Source organism: Pelobates fuscus, unplaced genomic scaffold (assembly GCF_036172605.1).
Source record: "Pelobates fuscus isolate aPelFus1 unplaced genomic scaffold, aPelFus1.pri scaffold_33, whole genome shotgun sequence".
NCBI lineage: Eukaryota > Metazoa > Chordata > Amphibia > Anura > Pelobatidae > Pelobates > Pelobates fuscus.
Window position 1 is genome coordinate 17,398 of NW_026961938.1, and position 19,471 is coordinate 36,868.

The 19,471-nt window shown below is 41.8% G+C and overlaps 2 protein-coding genes across 2 annotated transcripts; one reads left to right on the forward strand and one right to left on the reverse strand.

Moving 5' to 3' along the window:
- Nucleotides 1–273: 273 nt before the first annotated feature.
- Nucleotides 274–2,844, forward strand: LOC134584875 (transmembrane protein 177-like). The gene is made up of 2 exons (XM_063440683.1): nucleotides 274–335; nucleotides 1,716–2,844. Exon 2 carries the CDS (start codon nucleotides 1,727–1,729, stop codon nucleotides 2,660–2,662), a length of 936 nt encoding a protein of 311 aa, XP_063296753.1. The 5' UTR covers nucleotides 274–335; nucleotides 1,716–1,726; the 3' UTR covers nucleotides 2,663–2,844.
- Nucleotides 2,845–6,004: 3,160 nt separating this feature from the next.
- On the reverse strand, nucleotides 6,005–7,461 carry LOC134584876 (fibrinogen-like protein 1-like protein). Its single transcript, XM_063440684.1, has 2 exons — nucleotides 7,288–7,461; nucleotides 6,005–6,903 (listed from the first exon to the last, which is right to left on the reverse strand). Exons 1-2 carry the CDS (start codon nucleotides 7,439–7,441, stop codon nucleotides 6,254–6,256), a joined length of 804 nt encoding a protein of 267 aa, XP_063296754.1. The 5' UTR covers nucleotides 7,442–7,461; the 3' UTR covers nucleotides 6,005–6,253.
- Nucleotides 7,462–19,471: the final 12,010 nt, after the last annotated feature.

Here is a 19,471-nt window from a genome sequence, read left to right on the forward strand (position 1 = left end):
AAGGTCCTTTAGCAGGATAGGAACTAGACGGTTCACTGTGAGAAATCTAGTTCCTATCCCTATACAGGACCTGACCAGTAGGGGGCGAAAAGGTCCCTTAGAAGGATAGGAACTAGCTCTCTCACACTGAGCAAGCTATTTCCTATCCTCAGAAAGGACAGGGTCCTTCTACTGGATAGGAACTAGTCGCAACCATTCAAATATGCCTCTTTACTTCCTGTACCATGTGACCTCTCCAATCATGTGATATTAGTGACATCACGTGTCCTTTGTCTGGCAGGAAGTAGCCCTGCTCCCAGCATGCCCCACGTGCTGGAGGTCAGTGAGAGCACCAGGTTCGTGTGTGTGAGCATGGAAAGGGTTAATAGCCCAGTATTCTATCACATAGTGTGTTTATTACAGAATCATAGTAACAATGTTTAATTATTATACACAGTGTAACAATGTTTCATTATTATACACAGTGAAACAATGTTTCATTATTATACACAGTGTAACAATGTTTCATTAATATACGCAGTGTAACAATGTTTCATTATTATACACAGTGTAACAATGTTTCATTATTATACACAGTGTAACAATGTTTCATTATTATACACAGTGAAACAATGTTTCATTATTATACACAGTGTAACAATGTTTCATTATTATACACTTTGTAACAATGTTTCATTAATATACACAGTGTAACAATGTTTCATTATTATACACAGCGTAACAATGTTTCATTATTATACACAGTGTAACAATGTTTCATTAATATACGCAGTGTAACAATGTTTCATTATTATACACAGTGTAACATTATTAGTTTATTGTATGTTATATTAACCCATTGTCACATTATTTTATTAACTGATTTAATTGTCACAGTATTATAATAAATAGTTATTATATTATACAGTAGGGCCTCAAACTATATGGAATATTTATTTGCATTTTTATACTTTGATAATTATTAAGCAATATATATTATTTCATTGAAACTTTATAAAGTGAATAATATGTCAGTCAGATTGTGTCACAGTGCAGGGTGAAGCATGGGCACGCACTAGGCCATTTTGTAAGGTGTTACCTCAATACATATCTAAAAAAAGAAAATGTTAATCAATAAACTAGGAACTGTCGAGACTGGACTGGAAAATCTTATGTCAAAAAAAGCTGATTTGGAGAAATTACCAATATAACTCAGGATATATCTAATTGTAGTGAATCTTGAAAAGCTTATATATGTAAAAAAAAATAAAAAAAATTGCGGATTTGGACAAATTCTTGGGTAATTCAGTTTTCAATTTACTACAATTTGACATTCAGTGATCCAGTATCTGAACTGGAAAATTCTTCAAATCAGCTATTTTCATCCGCAATTCACTTCTCAGTTCTGTACAATTATTGGTTTAGTGAATAATGTCAGAATATGGTTATATTAGATTTCAGGATTCAAACTTTCAAATTTGTCACAAAATCTATTTGTACACTTTCTATTGTTCTCTGGTTTGCCACGCTGTTTACAATCTACTGAACCTAGTATATCATCATTATTTACATGTTCTAACTGGAGGAATGTGCGTGATTAACTTCATCATAGATAAATCATCTTCATAGCTGATTTCATCATAGATAGATCACTCCTCCCAAGAGCTTACAATCCAAAGTTTGCATGTTTTTGATAGCTAGCCATGACTTTACTAATAGCATTTTCTGTCTATCAGGTGCACTGAACATGGCGAGTCCATTTATATCTCGGTTACTTGTTTTCACCCAGAGGTACAGAGGGAGGCTTCTAGCCATTTCTTGCGCCGGTCTCTTTACTGCCAGTATATCATATCATGTGTTTCCGGAGCAGACCTTTCGGAGGCTGTATCAGAGCTGGTCCAAAGGTGAACCAGTAGAGCTCAGTAATAAGCTTCAGACACTTTTCCAGGATGTCCTACAAGAAGCCTGCATTGCATCCCCATCAGGTTACAAGCCATTTGCAGCCTTTGGATTTCACCCGGTGAGTGCTGGCCTGCCCTTGCTTCCAGGCAGATGTTTAATTGGAATACCCGCTAATTATAACACAAACGAAGCAGGTGGGCCAGGTATTGTAGACCGCGTCCTGTTGGTGAACGGGAAGGAAGTGGTCTGGGACAGTGAGATTGGGGCACATCTAAAAGACTCCTTAATTTTATCAACAGAAGCTCAGAAGTTTGCGCTGGCACGGGAAGCATTTTATGCACAAAATTACAGTCCTGTTATAAAAGCTTCAGTGGCGCCTGCTTGTTTATCGGGTGTCTGTCTTTTTGGCGTGGCAGTAAAACAACTTCTCGGCATCTATTCTGGGCCTGTGGTATTACGGGGACTTTTCAATATGGGTGCACTGTTGCTTGGATTCGTTGTTTACTTTCTTTGCAATGATGCCATCTCTCAGTGGTTAGACTACAGGACTGACCGACAAGTGGCTGCAATTTCTAAATCCTATGCCCAGGGCGGACTGGAGTTTTATGACAAAATACTGGCTCGTAATAGGAGCTTGAGGACTCTCATGGGGAAGCAAGGAGAAACCATGTATGCGCCAAGTGGCAACTTGTTTCCCAAACATTATTTTAGGGTAAAACACACCCCCTACACTGCCAGACGACATCGTATTCAGCAAGATTTGAACATTCAAGGAGAGTGATCCCCACCAGGGACAGTTAATCCGCTGTTGGATGATCACACCTAACTCAAAAACTCAAGAAGTAAAGTGGATGTTAGTCATGAAAGAAATGTAAATGTGTACATTGCACAACATTTATTTCTTCAGCAGCTGTGATTCAAATGTAAACCATGTTTATATCTATTAAAGCTTTTTTGGGTGAATTTTTGTTTTTGTTTTTTTGAACTGCACATATGTAACATTTTACATTTAATATAAAATGTTTATTAAAGGAACACTATAGTCACCTAAATTACTTTAGCTAAATAAAGCAGTTTTAGTGTATAGATCATTCCCCTGCAATTTCACTGCTCAATTCACTGTCATTTAGGAGTTAAATCACTTTGTTTCTGTTTATGCAGCCCTAGCCACACCTCCCCTGGCTATGATTGACAGAGCCTGCATGAAAAAAAAAACTGGTTTCACTTTCAAACAGATGTAATTTACCTTAAATAATTGTATCTCAATCTCTAAATTGAACTTTAATCACATACAGGAGGCTCTTGCAGGGTCTAGCAAGCTATTAACATAGCAGGGGATAAGAAAATCTTAATTAAACAGAACTTGCAATAAAGAAAGCCTAAATAGGGCTCTCTTTACAGGAAGTGTTTATGGAAGGCTGTGCAAGTCACATGCATGGAGGTGTGACTAGGGTTCATAAACAAAGGGATTTAACTCCTAAATGTCAGAGGATTAAGCAGTGAGGCTGCAGGGGCATGTTCTATACACCAAAACTGCTTCATTAAGTTCAGGTGACTATAGTGTCCCTTTATTTATGCTTTTTTTTGTCTTTCTATTAAGTGTTAAAGCCTCTCCTCTCTGTGCTGTTAGTTGGAAGCCTGGCAAGGGAGAAGCAGGAAGGAGTGTTTAGTGGCTGTGCATGGCTCCCCTGCTTCCCTATCCCTAAACAGCAGGAACATTGCATGGCCATCTCTTATCCCTGCTGCCAATAGAGGTAAACTGGAGCAGAACAGGGAGGTTTGATCAGCTTGTGACTGACTGTGTCTGTATGTATATCACTTTATTGTCCGTCTATGTGTGTGACTGTGTTATGGATAGCGTGGCCCCCGGCATTATCTATATCTGTGGTGGCCACTTCACCTCGTGCCCAGCAAATATTTAGGAGCTGGGAAATGGAAAGCATGTCTTCCCCCAGGAGACAAGTGTATTTCATTAGCTGGGCAGTAGATACATCTGCTTTCTCGTGTGATGTCTGTAAAGGTGGAAATCTTACAGGTTTGCAGTTATTGATAATTGCTATATTTATCATACAGTGTGCAGAGAGACAGAAAAGGCATTGTGCTATAAGTTCCAGTTATAGTGCGTGGAGTGTCCACATTTATTTATTTAATTCTATACCCCTTCCATATTCGTTTACTTCCCTTGACTGCATTACCCTTAAATTTCACATTCTCCATGTAAATCCCATTCTCCCTCCATAACAGCAGAGCTGCTCCCCATCACACCTGTTGACATCTGCTGCTTGCCCATTAGAATTGGCCGCTATTTTCCTTCTTGATTCCTCCTGATAAAATTCCCTTTCCCTTACGTGATATAAAGTCTGTGAATTAAGGTGCCAGGTGTTTTCTGTAGTTGTAAGCATTATTTGGGCTCCCCAGCTTAATGACTGCCATATGGCTTATTGTAATCAAGTGTAACTAGTTATAGGCGTGTTGCAACTGTATCATTCATTTACACTTACATGCCCAGGATAATGGGAGAATGGCATCTCTGGGCATCACTGGTGGCACTCTCTCCACAGCTTTGCCATCTTGCATCCTGTGTGTCTCCCATAAGCATTAATTTTCGTGAGTGCATTACCCCTTCATCCATAAAAAATCAAAAGGGCAAAATGTATTTAGACCCTGCAATTCAGTTTATCCTTTTACAACCCAGAAAAACAGTAAGTGGATGGCAGAAATTTCTGGGAGTAGATGTTCCCTAACTGTTGGATGGCTGATAATGGAATACCCCTGGAACAGTCCGTAATGGAGAAAAGATTTCTGTAAATATCCTCTCAAGATAAGACAAACTAACGGCTCATGGCAGTGTCAGTATGATATAAAGTATTCATTCATTAACTGGAAGAGGGAGACTTTATAGATTCTAGAGTAACTGTATTTCTGAATGAACCATGTGTGAATTTTTACATTTTTTTTTAAAACACATTTTCCCTCGGATTTCTCTACTTGTGTCGGTGTGCTGACTGACATCTCGGAGTTTATATATGATATTGTGTATTTTTATAAAATAGTTCAGCTTCAACATGATAAATTGATGGGAAACCAAGGTAAGCCGAGTCTCTTAGTGAATTTGCCACGTGGTAGCCATAGTTTTGTTAATCTGTGTTATTTTCTGGTTACTGACCAAACTCAAATTCTAGCTCTATTGTCATTCGTTAAATACCTCTGCAGACAATCAAAATACAGGTTTAATACGAATCACTAACTGTTTGTTTTTCTTTCTTTTTTTCACCCCAGTTTCTCCCAGCAGTCTGGCAGTAAAATGCATAAAGACCATATATTTTAATGTGTGAACATGTCTCGGTGTCACGTTTAATAAGTCATTACTACCTCTCAAACTCAGACCGTTTTACAGTATTTACAACTGAATAAAAAATATATATTAAAATTGTAACTTCATTATTACAGATCTAACCAGCATCACTTTCACTACTTGACTGTTTTTTTTTTATTTATTTTTTTATTATTATTATTTTAAGAAATAATCACTCTGGCAATTACCCCGAGGTTTTAACGGAAGAAGTGCTATCTGGTAACCAGTGTGACGTTTATCTCTGTATTAGAATCCAGTCCTCGGTGAAAGCAGTAGAAAGCCTGTATTTATTAACCAGTAGCTGTATAAAGATATATTCTGACATCACAGTCTCTCATCACTCATTGACTCTTGTGTGTCATCCGTGCTTTTAGCAGGATGGAAGCAGAGCACGGGTTAAGAAACAAAAACTATTAAAATCTATCTATGATGAGAACAAATCCGTTGTGCTTATGTTTTTGTAATTTAATTTGTTTGTTTGCTTTTTCTAATACACCCCATTTCTTGGGTATTGTGTAAACAGAGGCCCATATTGTACAGTAGTCTCTAATTTGCACATCAATTACTATAACTTATGATCAATACCCTATCTGAAATGAACAGAACCACTTTCACCCTTTCAATGTCAGTAATATTGATAATATAATTAAAGAGTACATAGGTGTATATTTTATTATTTATTTTATTGCTCTATAAATCGGCATTGTAGATCAATGAATTTACTCACTGACTTTGATTTAGGTCAGTAGTTCTTAACCCAGTATTAAAGGCACACCAAGAGCCCAGTATTTTCCTAGCTCTGTTCCAATCCTGAGAAAACCTGGAGTGTGCCTTGATGACTGGGTTAAGGACCACCGATTTTGTTTGTATCTCCCAATTAAAATGCACCAATAATTTTTGCTGGAGCAATTAGAGCGTTGGAGTTTCTCCCAGATCTTTTGGCACTGAGATTTTACTATTAATGACTGATGCTATCAACCACTTTCAGTCCTTTGAGATACCTCCTTGACTTATGACCTAGACCCGATAACAGTGCATTTGGATAGGTGCTATCATAATAATGGATTTTCTGCAGTTATGGTCACATAACGTTGCCCAGTGGATTCCGTTTTGCTTATTGAGTTGGGCAACATAGCACGAGTCATACCACCAACCTCCTCCCTCTTTGTCAGCACAGTTCTTATTGTAGCTTCGATCATTGTCGCGGTCGTGGGTGGAAAACTTCATGTTGTCATGCATGTTCGTGAGGGAATTGGAAGTCATAGAGTCACCGGCATCACCGCTGTAGGTGCCTAGTCGCAACTGGTACCCGTGATCTTCATCCTTCACATAGATACTGTCATACTCTGCGTACCTGGTTGTGTTTTTAGAATCGACCAGAATAATCTTTACTTTGTTCCATTTCTGCACTGTTAGCAGGTGTATATAGTAATGGCCGAGCCAATGGTCAGATGCCATGTTGCCGAACGTGAATTTGTATGTTTTCCAAGCAACAGTCCACGTGATCTCCGTGTTAAAGCTATTCTTCTGGATAACCGTCCACCCACCACAGTCATGCATGTAGCACTGGACCACAATCATGATGGAGTTATCTGGCCGGATTATATAAAGACCGTGTTTACGGTAGCCCATCTGGTAGAGTTCATCGCAGTCCCTGGCGAAAAAGACTGATATAAAGATGAATTTAGGTTTTATTATGCTTGATAAATATTAATAATTCATGAATGTAAAACAATTCAATCTTGCAAGATGTATAATCTAAGCATTATTTATATGTTCTTTGTGTTGTCTCTAGCAAAATCCAAACTATATATCATCCCTAATATTAAATCATTTATTATGGGAAATAATGCCATTGAGGGGTCTGGAGACATCATGATAAACCACGAGACCGAGGGTGAATTCTTCAGAACTCTGAAAAAGCATAATCTTCTCATAATACATTATTCACCATTATGTATCGTGTCTGTGTGTGTGTATATTTGTCATTCTTTTAGGATTAGTGTTCATGATTTTGGTGCATAAAGCAAAACATTAATTGGGAAATATACCTTTTCTCGCATACACATCTTTTAAGTTGATGATTTTCGTAACGTCTGGCACGTTCTCGATATTCTCAATATCCAAAGCTACCGTCCTGTTTGTCACCTCCTGAGCTGCTGCATAAAACATGCTCAAAGCAAAGACTGTGCATGTTACCCACATCCTGCAAAGGGTTGCGTTTCTCACCTGGGAAACATTATTAATATTGTTATTTTGAATACACCAGCCTATGCTTTAGCGTTGTACAGCGGTTTTGCTCTGTAAAAATGCCTTTATTACTGGGCAAGTTCCGTGAGAGACTCCTGCATATTACAATATTGCGTACACGTTGAGGAATGGATCGTGAAGTTAATTCTCAATTGACCATAATTCTCTGTATTAGCTGAAAAATAAAACATTTGCAATGTACTTTTTTTTGGAAGCAACTGATTCACAGGGTTATCAGGAAGTCAAAGCAAATAAAGAGTGATTTTAATATGTAATCCAAGGTATCAGGGTTGGAGAATATGGAAATTGTGACCTAAATTTTAAGTAAATTTTCAATTCACTGTGATTCCTGACTGTACATACCTTGGTGAAGAACCCTGAGAGTGACTGACTAACTCACAAACACATCTTACATGCATTCAGTATCACCAGCCAATTAGAAAGGGACAGTAATCAATTAAACAATATACAATGGAACCTCGGAACTTGAACAATCCCTTACACAAACAATTCAGTAGTTGAACAAAATAATTTGAGTAAAAATGTCTCAGTACATGAACGGTTCTCGGTACCTAAACAAATAATGCCACAAACATGTTCAATTATAAAGCTATGTCTCACTTTAGACACATTTTAAATGCCAGGAGAACAGTAACCTATCCACATCCAACCAATTATATCTCTTCTCTTTTCCACGTACCCCATCAATTCTCATCATTTCTTTTAATTCACTGTACATTGTGTTTATTTTTTTTTTGTATATGATTTTATGCATGTAAGGTATTAACCCCTTAGTGACCAGACCGTTTTTCAATTTTCGTACCGTTAAGGACCAGGGCCGTCTTTTACATTTCTGCGGTGTTTGTGTTTAGCTGTAATTTTCCTCTTCCTCATTTACTGTACCCACACATATTATATAACGTTTTTCTCGCCATTAAATGGTCTTTCTAAAGATACCATTATTGCCATCAGATCAATGGAGATCTATTTTTAAAAGAAGACAACCTAAGGAATTAAACATGGGGTATTTTGACTAATTTAATGCAACCATTTTACCACCAATCTGTGCCAAATTTAAAAAAAAATAAAAATAATAATTGGCAAATTCTTTTTGGCACACTTAGAAATTTAAGAATACTTGTACTGAGAACTTTAAGGGTTACTGCCGAAGAACACCCCAATATGTGTTCACCATCATCTCCTGAGTACAGGGATACTCCCCATATATAGATATGTCGGGTTCTCTGGGGGCTTAAAGACCTTATTTGGAGGGTGCGCATTCCAGTTTTCCAACTTGGAATTTTCACAGCTGTCATCATGCACCCATGTTCTATTTGGGACATTTCTGAAGCCGGCCAATATAATTTACCCCATCAAACCATATATTTCTGAAAAGAAGACACCCTATGGTATTTCAAATGGTGGTATTTTAACACTTTCCATGCACTTATTCTACCACCAGTCTCTGTCAAATGTTTGGGTAGTTATTTTTTTGTGTTATTTTTCTCCCACATTTTACTTTAGGCATGGTATCTCAGTTCCTATTATGTGTTCAGCAACATCTCCAGAATATTGTATTCTGTTTGTTTTTGTTTTATTGATTTTATTTAAGTGTTCACTGAATGCCTTGACACCTTGAGGCACTCAGCACACAGGCAGAGCATCGGCTGCCTGCCCGATGGCTTCCGATGCTCTGCTACACTGCCGGGCGCCATGTGGGGCAACCCGGGAGTGATCACTAAATCGGCACCCCGGCAGTCAGGAGAGATATTGTAGGATGCCTAGTACATCCGCGGTCCTTAAATGGTTAAACTGTAAAATTTGTGTTAAAATGCTGTAACTTTGGGTGTCTGGAACGGATTAATCAAATTTACATTAATTCTCATAGGAAACGTTGATTCTGTTCTAGACCAAATCGGAACTCGAACAGCCTTCTGAAACAGATTAAGTTTGAGTTCCGAGTTTTCACTGTGCTCTACACACAATTCAAGATAATAAAGTTACCCTCCATACACATCTTGTTATTTAAGATGACTTTTAGAAATATTTTATAAAGACTAGTTCCATATAGACTTTCCTGACAGTTTAATACGTAAAATCTGGAAAAAATAAGCAAAAACAAACCAAAAGGTCTACAGCATTTGGCCACATTGTAAGAGAATGAAGTGCATGCAGATCATATTCTTTATTTAATTGTCATTAGTAGACTATTGGGGTAGTGTGGAGAGCTAATCAGGGATTTACACCTTGCATGCGATAATAGCCAGATAGGACACATTGCTGCAGTTTATATGATTGTCAAATAGTGTGAAGTTTATGTTTTTAATCTGAAGTTGGGAATCCAACTTATTTTTATTACAGATTCACGGTTATCCTGATTATTACTAATTTTTTTTAAATCAATTTATAAATTCAAGAAATAAGAATATTAAAATATGAAAATAATTTTGCTCCTATGGGCTTACAGTCTGAGGTGATCTTATTTAATCCTGGAAAAGTGAGATACAGATACAAGACACTCACCTCGGGGACAATTCTGTGAAGAAAGATAAGAAAGTACCCGTGTTTTCCCTTTTATATGGAATAATTCAACTTTCCTCATCGTTTGTTTACTTGAAATTGTCTGTTTGTCAAGGAAACTGGTCCCCGAGCAGCTGGCTGGTGTGAATTTATTGTGTTTTTACAAGTTTACACAAAGGGCTACCAAGAGTATGCACAAATATTGCAAAATGTATATTATAAGTGACGTGACTTTCATTTTGCTCATTAATCACTGAAAGAGTGGGACGAAAATCAATAATAAATCTTTTTATTAGTGAACATTGTTATTTAGCATTTAAAGGAACAGCAATATTTCCTATGGGCAAATTACTTAAAATAGGATTTTAGAGTATATAATGTAACAGAACGTGATTAACATACCCCATGTCAGCACTGCACGGACGTCATCTAAAACACCCCCAGGCAAACAGGCCCAAATAAATCTAATTATGAAATATATCCTCGGCCTTCACTCTCCGGGATGATAGATATATAATGCATTATAATGTATGTATGTTACAATGTGACGTCCTGTGCTGCTGGACAAATTCATACTTAGCAGAGTGATGATTATCTGACCAAATTGCTTCATATTATTAGAATTCCTTCTGGATAATTTATTTAAATCAAAACAGTGATTTATCATGCTGCATGTATATCGCATTGTGTTATTTAATCTGTGTCATATTTCATGATAAGAACATTCACTTCTCAAAGGTACATTCAATAGGTTTTATTTTTTAATTGTTCAGTAGATTTCTTCCCCATCCAATGAGCCGTGTTACACCGTATAACAGTTCATTGAGAAGTGTGTGAATGGCGAGTGCTGCGATCAGCCTTGAGCCTCACTTCTGTTTACAATCACAAAATAAACGAGGCAGGAGGCCCTCCAGTTTGTCTGACTGGCAGCTGGGAAGGTGCGACAGGGTTTTTTACAAAAACGCCGGTTTATCGTGATTGGCACTTTTCTGAGATAAGTCTGCAGAGACAGGAACATTATATGTAAAAACCCAAGGGCAGAGTACAGAATATTTGATAGAGTCCTAACCTCAACATCTGAGGAAAGGGATTTAGGGGTGATTATTTCTGATGACTTAAAGGTAGGCAGACAATGTAATAGAGCATCAGGAAATGCTAGCAGAATGCTTGGTTGTATAGGGAGAGGTATTAGCAGTAGAAAGAGGGAAGTGCTCATGCCATTGTACAGAACACTGGTGAGACCTCACTTGGAGTACTGTACGCAGTACTGGAGACCGTATCTTCAGAAGGATATTGATACCTTAGAGAGAGTTCAGAGAAGGGCTACTAAACTGGTTCATGGATTGCAGGATAAAACTTACCAGGAAAGGTTAAAGGAACTTAACATGTATAGCTTGGAGGAAAGACGAGACAGGGGGGATATGATAGAAACATTTAAATACATAAAGGGAATCAACACAGTAAAGGAGGAGACTATATTTAAAAGAAGAAAAACTACCACAACAAGAGGACATAGTCTTAAATTAGAGGGGCAAAGGTTTAAAAATAATACCAGGAAGTATTACTTTACTGAGAGGGTAGTGGATGCATGGAATAGCCTTCCAGCTGGAGTGGTAGAGGTAAACACAGTGAGGGAGTTTAAGCATGCATGGGATAGGCATAAGGCTATCCTAACTATAAGATAAGGCCAGGGACTAATGAAAGTATTTAGAAAATTGGGCAGACTATATGGGCCAAATGGTTCTTATCTGCCGTCACATTCTATGTTTCTATACATACGGCTTTAGGTGCTGTGAGTATTCTTATATGGTTTCTGGAAATGAAACCGCTAACAAAACACTGAAAGTCACCTATAACGTGTGATGACCTTTTTCACGTGACACTATTTTCTTTCTTTTAAAAATTTAGCAAATTACATCACAATCCAGTTCAGTCCTGGGACAGCCAGGGCACATATTGTACAGGAGAAGGAAAAACTGCAACATTGTTTCATGTCTCCTCTTCTCTTTATCCTCTCTCTATACTGACTGCCAGGTGTAATGGGCGGAGCTTATAACAATGACTGACAGGGAGCTAAGATGGAGGTGGCTCTCTCTACACTGACTGCCGGGTTTAAAGGGCGGAGCTAATAACAATGATTGACAGGGAGCTAAGATGGAGGTGGCTCTCTCTATACTGACTGCCAGGTGTAAAGGGCGGAGCTTATAACAATGATTGACAGGGAGCTAAGATGGAGGTGGCTCTCTCTATATTGACTGCCAGGTGTAAAGGGCGAAGCTTATAACAATGATTGACAGGGAGCTAAGATGGAGGTGGCTCTCTCTATACTGACTGCCAGGTGCAAAGGGCGGAGCTTATAACAATGATTGACAGGGAGCTAAGATGGAGGTGTCTCTCTCTATACTGACTGCCAGGTGTAAAGGGCGGAGCTTATAACAATGACTGACAGGGAGCTAAGATGGAGGTGTCTCTCTCTATACTGACTGCCAGGTGTAAAGGGCGGAGCTTATAACAATGATTGACAGGGAGCTAAGATGGAGGTGTCTCTCTCCATGCGGACTGCCAGGTGTAAAGGGCGGAGCTTATAACAATGATTGACAGGGAGCTAAGATGGAGGTGGCTCTCTCTATACTGACTGCCAGGTGTAAAGGGCGGAGCTTATAACAATGACTGACAGGGAGCTAAGATGGAGGTGGCTCTCTCTATACTGACTGCCAGGTGCAAAGGGCGGAGCTTATAACAATGATTGACAGGGAGCTAAGATGGAGGTGGCTCTCTCTATACTGACTGCCAGGTGTAAAGGGCGGAGCTTATAACAATGACTGACAGGGAGCTAAGATGGAGGTGTCTCTCTCTATACTGACTGCCAGGTGTAAAGGGCGGAGCTTATAACAATGATTGACAGGGAGCTAAGATGGAGATGGCTCTCTCTATACTGACTGCCAGGTGTAATGGGCGGAGCTTATAACAATGATTGACAGGGAGCTAAGATGGAGGTGGCTCTCTCTATACTGACTGCCAGGTGTAAAGGGCGGAGCTTATAACAATGATTGACAGGGAGCTAAGATGGAGGTGGCTCTCTCTATATTGACTGTCAGGTGTAAAGGGCGGAGCTTATAACAATGATTGACAGGGAGCTAAGATGGAGGTGGCTCTCTCTATACTGACTGCCAGGTGTAAAGGGCGGAGCTTATAACAATGACTGACAGGGAGCTAAGATAGAGGTGGCTCTCTCTATACTTACTGCCAGGTGTAAAGGGCGGAGCTTATAACAATGATTGACAGGGAGCTAAGATGGAGGTGGCTCTCTCTATACTGACTGCCAGGTGTAAAGGGCGGAGCTTATAACAATGACTGACAGGGAGCTAAGATAGAGGTGGCTCTCTCTATACTTACTGCCAGGTGTAAAGGGCGGAGCTTATAACAATGATTGACAGGGAGCTAAGATGGAGGTGGCTCTCTCTATACTGACTGACAGGTGTAAAGGGCGGAGCTTATAACAATGATTGACAGGGAGCTAAGATGGAGGTGGTTCTCTCTCTGCTGACTGCCAGGTGTAAAGGGCGGAGCTTATAACAATGATTGACAGGGAGCTAAGATGGAGGTGGCTGTCTCTACACTGACTGCCGGGTGTAAAGGGAGGAGCTAATCACAATGATTGACAGGGAGCTAAGATGGAGGTGGCTCTCTCTATACTGACTGCCAGGTGTAAAGGGCGGAGCTTATAACAATGATTGACAGGGAGCTAAGATGGAGGTGGCTCTCTCTATATTGACTGCCAGGTGTAAAGGGCGGAGCTTATAACAATGATTGACAGGGAGCTAAGATGGAGGTGGCTCTCTCTATACTGACTGCCAGGTGTAAAGGGCGGAGCTTATAACAATGATTGACAGGGAGCTAAGATGGAGGTGTCTCTCTCTATACTGACTGCCAGGTGTAAAGGGCGGAGCTTCTAACAATGATTGACAGGGAGCTAAGATGGAGATGGCTCTCTCTATACTGACTGCCAGGTGTAATGGGCGGAGCTTATAACAATGATTGACAGGGAGCTAAGATGGAGGTGGCTCTCTCTATACTGACTGCCAGGTGTAAAGGGCGGAGCTTATAACAATGACTGACAGGGAGCTAAGATAGAGGTGGCTCTCTCTATACTTACTGCTAGGTGTAAAGGGCGGAGCTTATAACAATGACTGACAGGGAGCTAAGATGGAGGTGGCTCTCTCTACACTGACTGCCGGGTTTAAAGGGCGGAGCTAATAACAATGATTGACAGGGAGCTAAGATGGAGGTGGCTCTCTCTATACTGACTGCCAGGTGTAAAGGGCGGAGCTTATAACAATGATTGACAGGGAGCTAAGATGGAGGTGGCTCTCTCTATATTGACTGCCAGGTGTAAAGGGCGGAGCTTATAACAATGATTGACAGGGAGCTAAGATGGAGGTGGCTCTCTCTATACTGACTGCCAGGTGCAAAGGGCGGAGCTTATAACAATGATTGACAGGGAGCTAAGATGGAGGTGTCTCTCTCTATACTGACTGCCAGGTGTAAAGGGCGGAGCTTATAACAATGATTGACAGGGAGCTAAGATGGAGATGGCTCTCTCTATACTGACTGCCAGGTGTAATGGGCGGAGCTTATAACAATGATTGACAGGGAGCTAAGATGGAGGTGGCTCTCTCTATACTGACTGCCAGGTGTAAAGGGCGGAGCTTATAACAATGATTGACAGGGAGCTAAGATGGAGGTGTCTCTCTCCATGCGGACTGCCAGGTGTAAAGGGCGGAGCTTATAACAATGATTGACAGGGAGCTAAGATGGAGGTGGCTCTCTCTATACTGACTGCCAGGTGTAAAGGGCGGAGCTTATAACAATGACTGACAGGGAGCTAAGATGGAGGTGGCTCTCTCTATACTGACTGCCAGGTGCAAAGGGCGGAGCTTATAACAATGATTGACAGGGAGCTAAGATGGAGTTGGCTCTCTCTATACTGACTGCCAGGTGTAAAGGGCGGAGCTTATAACAATGACTGACAGGGAGCTAAGATGGAGGTGTCTCTCTCTATACTGACTGCCAGGTGTAAAGGGCGGAGCTTATAACAATGATTGACAGGGAGCTAAGATGGAGATGGCTCTCTCTATACTGACTGCCAGGTGTAATGGGCGGAGCTTATAACAATGATTGACAGGGAGCTAAGATGGAGGTGGCTCTCTCTATACTGACTGCCAGGTGTAAAGGGCGGAGCTTATAACAATGATTGACAGGGAGCTAAGATGGAGGTGGCTCTCTCTATATTGACTGTCAGGTGTAAAGGGCGGAGCTTATAACAATGATTGACAGGGAGCTAAGATGGAGGTGGCTCTCTCTATACTGACTGCCAGGTGTAAAGGGCGGAGCTTATAACAATGACTGACAGGGAGCTAAGATAGAGGTGGCTCTCTCTATACTTACTGCCAGGTGTAAAGGGCGGAGCTTATAACAATGATTGACAGGGAGCTAAGATGGAGGTGGCTCTCTCTATACTGACTGCCAGGTGTAAAGGGCGGAGCTTATAACAATGACTGACAGGGAGCTAAGATAGAGGTGGCTCTCTCTATACTTACTTCCAGGTGTAAAGGGCGGAGCTTATAACAATGATTGACAGGGAGCTAAGATGGAGGTGGCTCTCTCTATACTGACTGACAGGTGTAAAGGGCGGAGCTTATAACAATGATTGACAGGGAGCTAAGATGGAGGTGGTTCTCTCTCTGCTGACTGCCAGGTGTAAAGGGCGGAGCTTATAACAATGATTGACAGGGAGCTAAGATGGAGGTGGCTGTCTCTACACTGACTGCCGGGTGTAAAGGGAGGAGCTAATCACAATGATTGACAGGGAGCTAAGATGGAGGTGGCTCTCTCTATACTGACTGCCAGGTGTAAAGGGCGGAGCTTATAACAATGATTGACAGGGAGCTAAGATGGAGGTGGCTCTCTCTATATTGACTGCCAGGTGTAAAGGGCGGAGCTTATAACAATGATTGACAGGGAGCTAAGATGGAGGTGGCTCTCTCTATACTGACTGCCAGGTGTAAAGGGCGGAGCTTATAACAATGATTGACAGGGAGCTAAGATGGAGGTGTCTCTATACTGACTGCCAGGTGTAAAGGGCGGAGCTTCTAACAATGATTGACAGGGAGCTAAGATGGAGATGGCTCTCTCTATACTGACTGCCAGGTGTAATGGGCGGAGCTTATAACAATGATTGACAGGGAGCTAAGATGGAGGTGGCTCTCTCTATACTGACTGCCAGGTGTAAAGGGCGGAGCTTATAACAATGGTTGATAGGGAGCTAAGATGGAGGTGGCTCTCTCTATACTGACTGCCAGGTGTAAAGGGCGGAGCTTATAACAATGACTGACAGGGAGCTAAGATAGAGGTGGCTCTCTCTATACTTACTGCCAGGTGTAAAGGGCGGAGCTTATAACAATGACTGACAGGGAGCTAAGATGGAGGTGGCTCTCTCTACACTGACTGCCGGGTTTAAAGGGCGGAGCTAATAACAATGATTGACAGGGAGCTAAGATGGAGGTGGCTCTCTCTATACTGACTGCCAGGTGTAAAGGGCGGAGCTTATAACAATGATTGACAGGGAGCTAAGATGGAGGTGGCTCTCTCTATATTGACTGCCAGGTGTAAAGGGCGGAGCTTATAACAATGATTGACAGGGAGCTAAGATGGAGGTGGCTCTCTCTATACTGACTGCCAGGTGCAAAGGGCGGAGCTTATAACAATGATTTACAGGGAGCTAAGATGGAGGTGTCTCTCTCTATACTGACTGCCAGGTGTAAAGGGCGGAGCTTATAACAATGATTGACAGGGAGCTAAGATGGAGATGGCTCTCTCTATACTGACTGCCAGGTGTAATGGGCGGAGCTTATAACAATGATTGACAGGGAGCTAAGATGGAGGTGGCTCTCTCTATACTGACTGCCAGGTGTAAAGGGCGGAGCTTATAACAATGATTGACAGGGAGCTAAGATGGAGGTGTCTCTCTCCATGCGGACTGCCAGGTGTAAAGGGCGGAGCTTATAACAATGATTGACAGGGAGCTAAGATGGAGGTGGCTCTCTCTATACTGACTGCCAGGTGTAAAGGGCGGAGCTTATAACAATGACTGACAGGGAGCTAAGATAGAGGTGGCTCTCTCTATACTTACTGCCAGGTGTAAAGGGCGGAGCTTATAACAATGATTGACAGGGAGCTAAGATGGAGGTGGCTCTCTCTATACTGACTGACAGGTGTAAAGGGCGGAGCTTATAACAATGATTGACAGGGAGCTAAGATGGAGATGGCTCTCTCTATACTGACTGCCAGGTGTAATGGGCGGAGCTTATAACAATGATTGACAGGGAGCTAAGATGGAGGTGGCTCTCTCTATACTGACTGCCAGGTGTAAAGGGCGGAGCTTATAACAATGATTGACAGGGAGCTAAGATGGAGGTGTCTCTCTCCATGCGGACTGCCAGGTGTAAAGGGCGGAGCTTATAACAATGATTGACAGGGAGCTAAGATAGAGGTGGCTCTCTCTATACTGACTGCCAGGTGTAAAGGGCGGAGCTTATAACAATGACTGACAGGGAGCTAAGATAGAGGTGGCTCTCTCTATACTTACTGCCAGGTGTAAAGGGCGGAGCTTATAACAATGATTGACAGGGAGCTAAGATGGAGGTGGCTCTCTACATACTGACTGCCAGGTGTAAAGGGCGGAGCTTATAACAATGATTGACAGGGAGCTAAGATGGAGGTGGTTCTCTCTCTGCTGACTGCCAGGTGTAAAGGGCGGAGCTTATAACAATGATTGACAGGGAGCTAAGATGGAGGTGGCTCTCTCTATACTGACTGACAGGTGTAAAGGGCGGAGCTTATAACAATGATTGACAGGGAGCTAAGATGGAGGTGGTTCTCTCTCTGCTGACTGCCAGGTGTAAAGGGCGGAGCTTATAACAATGATTGACAGGGAGCTAAGATGGAGGTGGCTCTCTCTACACTGACTGCCGGGTGTAAAGGGCGGAGCTTATAACAATGATTGACAGGGAGCTAAGATAGAGGTGGCTCTCTCTATATTGACTGCCAGGTGTAAAGGGCGGAGCTTATAACAATGATTGACAGGGAGCTAAGATGGAGGTGGCTCTCTCTATACTGACTGCCAGGTGTAAAGGGCGGAGCTTATAACAATGATTGACAGGGAGCTAAGATGGAGGTGTCTCTCTCTATACTGACTGCCAGGTGTAAAGGGCGGAGCTTCTAACAATGATTGACAGGGAGCTAAGATGGAGATGGCTCTCTCTATACTGACTGCCAGGTGTAATGGGCGGAGCTTATAACAATGATTGACAGGGAGCTAAGATGGAGGTGGCTCTCTCTATACTGACTGCCAGATGTAAAGGGGCGGAGCTTATAACAATGATTGACAGGGAGCTAAGATGGAGGTGGCTCTCTCTATACTGACTGCCAGGTGTAAAGGGCGGAGCTTATAACAATGACTGACAGGGAGCTAAGATAGAGGTGGCTCTCTCTATACTTACTGCCAGGTGTAAAGGGCGGAGCTTATAACAATGATTGACAGGGAGCTAAGATGGAGGTGGCTCTCTCTATACTGACTGCCAGGTGTAAAGGGCGGAGCTTATAACAATGACTGACAGGGAGCTAAGATAGAGGTGGCTCTCTCTATACTTACTGCCAGGTGTAAAGGGTGGAGCTTATAACAATGATTGACAGGGAGCTAAGATGTAGGTGGCTCTCTCTATACTGACTGCCAGGTGTAAAGGGCGGAGCTTATAACAATGATTGACAGGTAACTAAGATGGAGGTGGCGCTCTCTATACTGACTGCCAGGTGTAAGGGGCGGAGCTTATAACAATGATTGACAGGGAGCAAAGATGGAGGTGGCTTTCTCTATACTGACTGCCAGGTGTAAAGGGCAGAGCTTATAACAATGATTGACAGGGAGCTAAGATGGAGGTGGCTCTCTCTATACTGACTGCCAGGTGTAAAGGGCGGAGCTTATAACAATGATTGACAGGGAGCTAAGATGGAGGTGGCTCTCTCTACACTGACTGCCGGGTGTAAAGGGCGGAGCTAATAACAATGATTGACAGGGAGCTAAGATGGAGGTGGCTCTCTCTATACTGACTGCCAGGTGTAAAGGGCGGAGCTTATAACAATGATTGACAGGGAGCTAAGATGGAGGTGGCTCTCTCTATATTGACTGCCAGGTGTAAAGGGCGGAGCTTATAACAATGATTGACAGGGAGCTAAGATGGAGGTGGCTCTCTCTATACTGACTGCCAGGTGTAAAGGGCGGAGCTTATAACAATGATTGACAGGGAGCTAAGATGGAGGTGTCTCTCTCTATACTGACTGCCAGGTGTAAAGGGCGGAGCTTCTAACAATGATTGACAGGGAGCTAAGATGGAGATGGCTCTCTCT

What these genes read in the sequence shown, in the direction of transcription:
- LOC134584876 (XM_063440684.1), bottom strand. Translation starts at nt 7,441, where the DNA reads ATGTGGGTAACATGCACAGTCTTTGCTTTGAGCATGTTTTATGCAGCA. An exon ending in AGATGTGTATGCGAGAAAAG is followed by an intron (nt 6,904 to 7,287) that starts GTATATTTCCCA and finishes TCTTTATATCAG; the next exon opens with TCTTTTTCGCCAGGGACTGC.
- LOC134584875 (XM_063440683.1), top strand. Translation starts at nt 1,727, where the DNA reads ATGGCGAGTCCATTTATATCTCGGTTACTTGTTTTCACCCAGAGGTAC.